This window comes from Lathamus discolor, unplaced genomic scaffold, assembly GCF_037157495.1.
Source record: "Lathamus discolor isolate bLatDis1 unplaced genomic scaffold, bLatDis1.hap1 Scaffold_125, whole genome shotgun sequence".
NCBI lineage: Eukaryota > Metazoa > Chordata > Aves > Psittaciformes > Psittacidae > Lathamus > Lathamus discolor.
The window spans coordinates 115,050-124,388 of record NW_027069154.1 but is presented as its reverse complement, the minus strand read 5'-3'; the positions used below and the strand labels follow the sequence as shown (position 1 = coordinate 124,388).

General features: G+C 54.2%; 1 protein-coding gene across 1 annotated transcript; it reads right to left on the bottom strand.

The window, feature by feature from the left end:
- Nucleotides 1-2,628: 2,628 nt before the first annotated feature.
- On the bottom strand, nt 2,629-9,088 carry LOC136006264 (acrosin-like). The gene is made up of 6 exons (XM_065664305.1): nt 8,910-9,088; nt 8,089-8,354; nt 7,552-7,700; nt 6,615-6,932; nt 4,855-4,969; nt 2,629-2,843 (listed from the first exon to the last, which is right to left on the bottom strand). The coding sequence occupies exons 1-6, from the start codon at nt 9,086-9,088 to the stop codon at nt 2,629-2,631; spliced, it is 1,242 nt and encodes a 413-aa protein (XP_065520377.1).
- Nucleotides 9,089-9,339: the final 251 nt, after the last annotated feature.

Below are 9,339 nucleotides of genomic sequence, written 5' to 3'. Positions count from 1 at the left end.
GTGCACCTCTGCTGAAGACTCTCTAATACTGCTAGCATTACTGTGAGGTTAAGCTGGTAGTTTTGTTTTACTGTGTTTCGGCTGTGTTACCTAGCTCTGGAACTGGGCCAACCTACGCTCATTACTGCCTTTTTCTTATCTGTCTAGGTTTCACCCTTCAGCAGGGAGTATAGATCTCATTCAGAAAAGCTTATCCAATAGGTGCCAGCATAATTAATAAATCTTTTCTGCTTTTCACTAAGAATTGTAATCATGCATTCATGCCTTAAAAAGCAGCGATGTTCCATCCCTCAGCTGGGGGACACACTGCCTTCCTGCAGTGTCATTTCTCAGCTGAGAGACAGAGTTTGATCTAAAAATCAAGATTTTGTAGAATCATGATGACCTTGAAAGGAGGATTGAAAGGGGACTCTCGGGCTTTCCCAGAGCACACAGAGCATTTATGTTGGAAAAGACCCTTAAGATCGAGTCCAAGCGTTAACCACTCTCAAGTCCAGCACTAAGCCATGTCCACAAGTCCCAAATCTACATGGCTTTTAAATACCTCCAGGGAAGGTGACACATCAACAGCTGTGGGCAGCCTTTTTCTTGTCCCCTCATCAAACAGTACAGGCAGGCCAGGACAGGCTGGGAGCTCCTTTACCCCTGCTGAAGGAAGGGATTCAGGGAACTGGAAGGGGACTCAGCTCCCTCCCATGAACACCACAAAACTCTCACTTCCTCAGAAGGCGAAAATGTACCAATATATAGATGATGTCTTAATCAGAGGAGATTGCCCCGAAGAACTACAGCAACCACAGCGTGGCGAGCACCCCGTGGTGCAGAAGTTGAAGTTCCACCTAAAGAATGTCAGAAACCAAGCAGAAACCAGTCAAATCGGGGGGTACTTGGTGGATAGCAGCAGCGCAGTGATTGCTGCAGACACCTTCAGAAAAACAAAACAAGGGCAGATGCCCCAGTCTAGGAAGGAATTACAACAGCTTGTGGGGTCCTCCAGGACACTGGAGGGAACATGGCCCTGGATTCTCTATCATTGCTTGCCCACTGTACTCACTGTTACGAAAGGGAAAACCATGGGAATGGAATCTAGAGCATGAGGAAGCAGGAACTACCTAATACAGGAATTAAAACCATACAGTCAGTTGGGCCTGTACACCCCCACCACCCTCTCATAGTAGAATGGGCTTTTGCTGAGCATGGCTCTTCCTGTGACCTATTCACACTGGCCCTGACGGAACAAAAAGCACTTTCATGTTCAAGTCGCCTCTTTCATAGACACTGAACCGCATGGAGAGAGCCCCCTCTGTCCCAGCGCTCCTGCGGGCCCAGAAACACCCAAGGGATGGGGGGGGCGAGCAAAGGCCGAGGGCTCTGGCTCAGCTCCAGCAGCAGAGGAGGAGGCCAGGAGCCTAGAGAACCTGCCCCTGGGTTGCAGCCTTGGGCACAGAGAGTCCATGAGGAGAAGGGAGAGGGGACAGGAGGGACATGGGGGGCACAGCTCCAAAGGCATCAGCAGTGCTGTCACAGAACACACCCTCACAAACTCTTCTGGACAATCAAAGCAGACTCAAACACAGACTCAAACACCCTCCCTGTGTGCCCTGTGGTGACGGGGATGCCCCAGCCCTCACAGGGTGCCCTAGGAAGCTGTAGCTGCCCCATCCCTGCCAGTGTCCAAGGCCAGGTTGGATACAGGGACTTGCAGCAACCTGCTCTAGTGGAAGGTGTCCCCGCCCGTGGCAAGGGTTGGAACTGGTGAGCTTTAAGGTCCCTTCCAGCTCAAGCCAGTCTGGGATTCTAGGATTCAGGAATCTGTAGCATGTTGAGGAGAGGATGACCTCGAAAGGAGGATTGAAAGGGCTTTCCCAGAGCACACAGAGCATTTCCCAGTCTGGAATACAGGAAACGTTGGACCGAGTCCCTGCAGCAAAAGAGAGGCAGAGTAGCACTGCTGGGCTGCAGCTAAGGGCTGTCCTAGGCAGAAGTTGGAAAGGAGCAGAGAATAACACAACCTCCTTGGATAGGGGATGACCTGCTTTGCAAGGACAGCAGTGGCAAAGCCCCAGTCCCTGCCACAGGGCTCCCGGGGGAAACACAGGTCCCAGCATGACCGTGTCACCTCAGCCAGCACAGAGCCTCTTCCCACATCCCTCCTCGCATGCAGCACCCACTGCAGTGGCCAAAAAGCCAGGGCAAGAACCAGGCCTAGCACTCACCTGCCAGCGAGCCCACGGCAATGCTTGCCAGCATCATGGGCAGCACCACATTTGCTGCATCTCTGCAGAAGAGAATCCACAGTGTCTGCACCCAGACTGAATTTATCCCCACCAAACACCCTCCAAGCAAAAATCTAACTTCACGGATGAGTTGTGCACAGTTTTTGCCTTGGAAAGTGGTTCTGGGAGACATGGAGTGACTGTCAGCGTTCAAAGCCACAGTTCCCCAGGTCTCGGACCCAGAGCACCTTCAAGCTCTCTGGCTGTGGAGGAGGAATGTTTCTATCTCATCACTCACCCACAACGTGCAGCTGCAGCCAGCCCATGGCCTCCAGCTGGGACCTGAAGCGCTAGAGCCAGTTGTCCCCCCACTGCAGCACCATCTGCAGCGAGAAGTTTGTTCTGTTGAACCTCAAGTGGCTCTCGTAGGGGGAGCGGTGGTGCTGGCTCCATCAAAAGCATAAGTGAGGATGGCTCCCTCCTGCTGGGCAGTTTTGTATTCCCAGATGACAGCTCTGCCTCCCTGCAGCGGTGGAACCGTCAGGCACACGGTGCAGCCCATGGCCGAGACGAGTCGCTCTGACGCCGGCCTGAGGTCAGCGGAGCAGCAGGGAGGGAGCGTGTGGCCTGCAGGAGAAAGGAGACGTTAGTGCACAGCTCCTGAGGGGCAGCTCCTGCCACCCGGCAGCGCTGGGTACTTGAGGGTGTCACAGAAGCATGGAATGCTTTGGGTTGGGATGGACCTTAAAGCTCATCTAGCTCCAACCCCTGCCACAGGCACGGACACCTTCCACTAGAGCAGCTTGCTCCAAGCCCCTGTGTCCAACCGGGCCTTGAACACGGCCAGCCATGGGGCAGCCACAGCTCCTCTGGGCACCCAGTGTCCCAGATGGATTCCATTCTGGGCAGCCTGTGACAGTGTCCCACCACACTTACAGGGAAGAGCTTCCTCCTAAGGTCTCATCTTATTCACCCCCCTTTGGCAACTTAAAGCCGTTCCCACTTGTCTGATCACTACATGCCCTTGTAAAGAATCCCCCTCCAGCTTTCCTGTAGGCATCAAACAGATATTGGGAGGCAAACTCATTGTCTAAGTCATCATCTAAATTATCATTTGTATCATCTTCAAATCATTGTCAATTAACAGTTGAATTGAAAGTTAATTATTGCTAAATCACCATTGGATTCCCATTTGATTTTAATTCAGTCCCTGATTAATTACCATTGGTCATTAACAAGGCCCTTATCCCCACAAGGATGACTTCTCTGAACCATTCCCCTGTGAAGCACAGTGAGGCACAGCTCCAAGTCCATTTCCCTTCAGGTATGCAGCGTCAGATCCAGCAAGTGCCCTCGCTCCGCACTGAGGGCCATGGCAGATGGAGGTAGCCCAGTGCAACCGGACGGGGTACAAAGAGAGCTGCAGATAAGGTTCCCGACAGCAGGACAGCTCCTGGCACAAGGACTATCCCAGCTCCAGGGCCAGCCTGCACCGGACGCCCTGTGCTTCCTGCCCTTGGCGGCAGGGTCACAGCGGCGCCCTCTGTGACCCGGTCTGTGACACTCCCCGATTTGGTCACATCTCTTGTGCTGCCCTTCCCTTCCCCTGCCCGCATCCCTCTATCCTTCAGGGGGGCACAGAGACCCCACAGCCGCCCCAGGGGGAAACTGGGAGGAGTCCATCGGGAGGCCCAGATCCCTGCTCAGGGCAGGTTGGGTATCAGTTGATGGGTGGTGAGCAACTGGATTCTCCCCCCTTGTTATTCACATTAGCATTATTATTACTGGTGGCAGCAGTAGTGGTTTTGTGTTATACCTTAGCTACTGGACTGTTCTTATCTCAACCCATGGGAGTTACATTCTTTCCATTCTCCTCCCCTTTCCTCCGAGAGCCAAGGGGGGGAATAGGAAGGAGAGTGAGTGAGCGGCTGTGTGCTTCTGAGCTACCAGCTGTCCTAAACCATGACAGCACCTTTAGCTAAAGTCCCCAGGTCCCAGTGGCACGTTTGAAACCTCTGGTGTTATTAGGACATTGCTAGTGATCTGCCGCAGTACTGACTGGCATCTCTCCGTTTTTTGGGGAGGAAGGTAAAAGCAAGATAGACAGAGCTAAGGGGCAGATAAAATACATCCTTCAAGGGGTTTTAGAAGGCCACTCAAAGGAAAAATCTAGTCTCTGATGGAAACTGGAGTGACATGCCCACTCCATGTGGCAGGGCAAGCTCATGGCTGGAGCTGAGCTGGCACTGGAATTGGTTCCAAGTCTAGAACCCTTCTAGTCACAGCCAGACATTGCTGGATACCCCTACTCTGCCCCCTGATCCCCAGTGCACGAGAAAGGTCTGATCCAGGGTCTGCTTATGCCTTCCCAACAGCTCGTCATGTGTGAGCAAGTGTCAGCTTTCAATAGCTGAGCTAGTGGAGAGGCAAAGATGTGCTCCTTGGCCTCCCTCTGCTCAGCTTTGGGCCAAGGCAGGAGAGCAGGCCTGCTGTTCTGTGGCTGGTCACTGCGCTAAGGTGGTCGTGTGTTCTCAGAAGCCCCAACAGAAAGCAGGGAGGCTCAAAGGCTGGTAGTTGCAAAGCAGAGGAGGAGACATGGGCAGGCTGCCTTACCTTTCCTGGGAGGTAGTCTGCTGACCCTGGCTTCCCTGTTTTGTCTCCTCCAAGGCTGCTTTTGGTTCCATCCTGTACATGGGAGCTCCTTTATTGCAGACGTCCAGTTCCACCTTGGGGAATGCAGCAGGACCTGGTGTCTGTAAGAGTGCCAGGGAGGTTGCTGGGTACGCAAGTGTTCTGCTGACAGGCAGGCTACTCCACAAAATGATCACACATGTGGTTTAAACAAAGTCACCCATAAATCATACAGTCGCTCTCTCACTCCCCCTACTTCTTGCCCTCCCCCTGCTCCCAGAGGGACAGAAAGGAGAATCGAAAAGAATGCAACCCCCACGGGTTGAGATAAGAACAGTTTAGTATCTAAGGTATAACACAAATCACTACTGCTACCACCAATAATAATAATGATGAAGGAAATAACAAGAGGAAAGAATACAACACCTCAACACCAGCCGACCAATAACTCGCCCCACTCCCCCCAGCTGAGCACCCACCGATACTCGTCCAACCTTGCAGTCCCTGCCCTTCCGGGTAACTCCGCATTGAATCCTGCCCATGACGTGCTGTGGTATGGAACACCTCTTTGGTCAGCTTAGGTCAGGTGTCCTGTCTCTGCTTCCTCCCAGCTTCCCCTCCTCCCTGGCAGAGCAGGAGGCTCACAAAGTCCTTGGGCAGACCAAACATTTGAGCAGCAGCTGAAAACATCGGCGTTATCAGCACTGTTCCCAGGCCAAAAAATGAAAACACAGCACTGCACTAGCTACTAAGAAGGAGAAAAATGACTGCGACTGCTGAACCCAGGACAGATGGATACAGCCTTGAAGCTTGTTAGGTCCTAAGTGAAGATCCCAAGCCTGGAAGCAGGATGCTCCAGCTGGATGCAGGGATGAAACAGAAGCATGGAAGGCTGGGTTCTCCTTCATCATTTGGGCGTGGAGAGGAGCCTTCAGCATGGATTGGAGCCATAGGACAAGGGGAGATGGGTTCCAACTACAACAGGGTGTCGTGAAAGGAAGACTTGGACGACTCAATATGAGTTACCAGCAAGCTTCGTTTATTGGGCTTCTACCTTCGGTTAATATAACAGTGAATATGCAAATACCAGGCACTTGATTGGTTCTGGCACAAATAAGGCATTGTGTAAGCTCTATACTTTTGCAGCTACACTGTGCACACCCCCACCATCCTCCTTCTCATGCACTTATCACTTAGTGGCCTTGGCTGTGATTGGTCATAGTATGTTGCTGTTTGCCGGTGTCCTTCATTTCCTCATTATCTGGCGTGAGAGGTTTGCACCATGTTCTACACAGATGTCTTGTTTCAGCTCGTTGATGGGAACGTAACCTTTTGACCTTTTTTGACAAGCCAATCCTCCACAACAGGGAAGTTCAGGTTAGAGATAAGGAAGTGAGGGTGCTGGGACACTGGGATGGGTTGGATGGAGAAGGATGATGGATGGGGCTTGGAGCAATGTGGTCTAATGGAAGCTGTCCCCCCTCCTTCTTCATGCCATGGCTTAATGGTAGGGCAATGATTGGACTTGATGCTCCTGAAGGTCTTTCCGAACCTGGCTGATTCCCTGATTCCCAGCTCCTGCTTCACACTGTTCCCTGCCCTCCATCCCTCATCCCCATCCATCCCCATGGACCAGAAGAAGACGTGGGCGTGCAAAGCATCCTCTCTATGGGAAAACAAGGCAACTTTATCGAAGTTCGAGACAACTGCAAGCGATGCCGCTCCTCAAGTCTTCTTCCCCCCTAGAGCCTGCAGTAACTCCCGCACCCGAGTGGTGAATTCCACCAGCACCCGAACTGGGAAGGAGCAGAAGCCACTGATGCTGGAGGCCGTGGGCGCCGGCATTGTCTCCTGGATGGGAGTATGGGAGACGTGCTGGTGGCTCCATGTCGGGGGCGTGGCAGAGGCTCCCGCGGAGCGGAACATCCCCAGCTGGTAGAGGATCCACTCATGGAAGTGCTGCGTTGAGGTGTAGACCCCCGGATGGTTGGCCCTGGCACAGCCACGGCCCCAGCTCGTCAGCCCCACAACCCAGAAGAAGTTGGCACGCTTGTCCCGGCACATGAGGGGACCACCGCTGTCACCCTATGGAGGAGAAACAGAGAGGATGAGGATGGGGATGGGTCGACATGGGAACAGCAGAGGGGACCGCCACTGTCACCCTGTGGAGGAGAAGGAGAGAGGATGAGGATGGGGATGGGTGGCCATGGCAATGTCGGAGGGGACCACCACTGTCACCCTATGGGGATGGAAGGGCTCTCCTTCATCATTTGGGTGGGGAGAGGGTCCTTCAGCATGGATTGGAGCCATAGGACGAGGGGTGACGGGTTCCAACCGGAACAGGGGAGTTTGGGTTGGAGATAAGGAGTTGTTTCCTATGAGGGTGGTGGGACACCGGCATGGGTTGGATGGAGAAGGATGGATGGGGCTTGGAGGAACCTGGTCTAATGGAAGGCGTCCCTGTCCCTAGCTTCGAACTGGATGCTTTAAACTCCTTCCCAACCTAACCCATTCCATGAATCCATGCTCATGACATGGTTTAGTGGTGGAATCTCAATGCTCTTAAAGCTCCAACCTCCATGGTCTCCGCGCAGGGATGATGGATCAGGAGGCGGATGCGCTTCCGAAGTTAGGATAAGGGGGGATGCAGAGCAGGGCCATGCAGATGGGAGAGGAGAAGGGAGCCCCAGTGGCACATCCCTACCTGGCAGGTGTCGATGCCACCCTGCGGGTACCCAGCACAGAGGTTGTGTCTCTTGATGGCCCCTCGGTACCATTGGCTGCTGTTGCAGAGCTTGACATCGATGAGGCGGACCTTGGCCTCCTGCAGGGCTGATGGGGACGATGCCCCCGCTGTGGGGACACAAAGGGGGTCAGGACTGGGGGCACAAGGACTGGCTTTGGGGGTATTGGGGGCTGAGAAGCTCAATGGGAGCCATCAACATCCCCCCATGTCCTGGGCTGCATCCCCTTTGCTCTGTATCCTCAACAAAAGGAGGACATGGAGGGACCTTCAGCGATGGGACAAGGGGTGATGGATTCCAACTCAACCAGGGATGCTCAGGCTGGAGAGAAGGAAGTGGTGGGACACTGGGAAGGGCTGGATGGAGAAGGCTGGGATGCTCCATCCCCAGTTGGAGCAATCTCCAATAGACCTGGATGAGCTTTACCCTCCCTTCCATCCCATTCCATGAATCCATGGCCCAGCATTCCAAGGCCAACGGGGCCATCGGGCACTCACTTCTGGCCTCCCTTGCGCCCCATCCGCTGATGAAGCACTCGGAGAGCTGGGATAACCTGAGCGTCGCATCGGGTATGCAGGCCAGCTGCACGTGGTACCCGCACTGCACTGGCTGGTCCAGCTCCACCAAGGCAATGTCAAAGCCGCCGGAGATGCCCGTGTAATATTCATGGACCACGACCTGCCGTATCCAACGCTTCTGGGTCTCGGCATTGGCCCAAGCCAGGTCCGTGATTCCGACCATCACGAACCAATCCTTGGTGAAGCTGGGAGGGAGTGGAAGAGCAGGGATTGGAGCCATAGGACAAGGGCTGATGGGTTCCCACAGGGAATTGCAGGCTGGAGATAAGGAAGGGATTCCCTAAGAGGGTGCTGGGGCACTGGGATGGCATGGATGGAGAAGGTTTGGATCTCCATCCCTGGCAGTGCTGCAGGCCAGCTTGGAGCAAGCAGCTCTATGGAAGGCATCCCTGCCCATGGCAAGGGGTTGGAAATGGATGATCTCAAGCTCCTTTCCAACCCACACCACTCCATGATCCATAACCATTGCATTCTATTGCATTCCATTCCATCTCATTCCATAACATTCCATTTTAATCTATTCTAATCCATTTTATGGAGAAGAGGGATGGGAAGGAGCCACATTCCTGCTGCTTCCCAAAGGAAAGCACTGCGCCAGCGTGCCTTAGGCTCAAGGGCTGTCAAGCTGGAATCAGCCTTCTCCTGAGCGCTCTTCCCAGTGCATCCAGGATGGGGAACGGGACGGGATGGGAGCTGCTCCTTGGCTATTCCCTACGGCTGGAATCCCTTCTCCCCCTTACTTTTGCCCGACGAAGCAGTGAGCGGCCGTGAGGACCCATTGAGGGGTGATGAGGGACCCCCCGCAGATGTGCGAGAATCCGGTGGCTGTGGGGAACTGGATGCTGACAATCCATGGCCAGGCGCCCTGGTGCGCATCCATGCCTCCGACAATGCGCGACATCCCATAAGAATCAGCCATGGGACGGGTACCGCAGGTCCCTCTGGAAGCAGAAGCCCAACACTTGATGGTTAGGGATGCAGGGCGAGCATTGTCGTGCCCCATTGGGTGCTGCAGGGACAAGGGACCCTATGGGGTGTCCCAGAGATGAGCATCATCCTGCCTCATAGGGTGCTGCAGGACAAAGGACCCTATGGGGTGACCCATAGCTGGGCTGTGCCACCACATGGGGTGATGGCAAGCAAGTGGGGCTCCCCACATCCCACCTCCCC

Coding starts and splice junctions, on each gene's coding strand:
- LOC136006264 (XM_065664305.1), bottom strand. CDS start 9,088: ATGGCTGATTCTTATGGGATGTCGCGCATTGTCGGAGGCATGGATGCG. Junction 7,701..8,088: donor GGGCGCAAGGGAGGCCAGAA/GTGAGTGCCCGA, acceptor GTGTCCCCACAG/CGGGGGCATCGTCCCCATCA. Junction 6,933..7,551: donor GTGGCATCGACACCTGCCAG/GTAGGGATGTGC, acceptor TCTCCTCCATAG/GGTGACAGCGGTGGTCCCCT.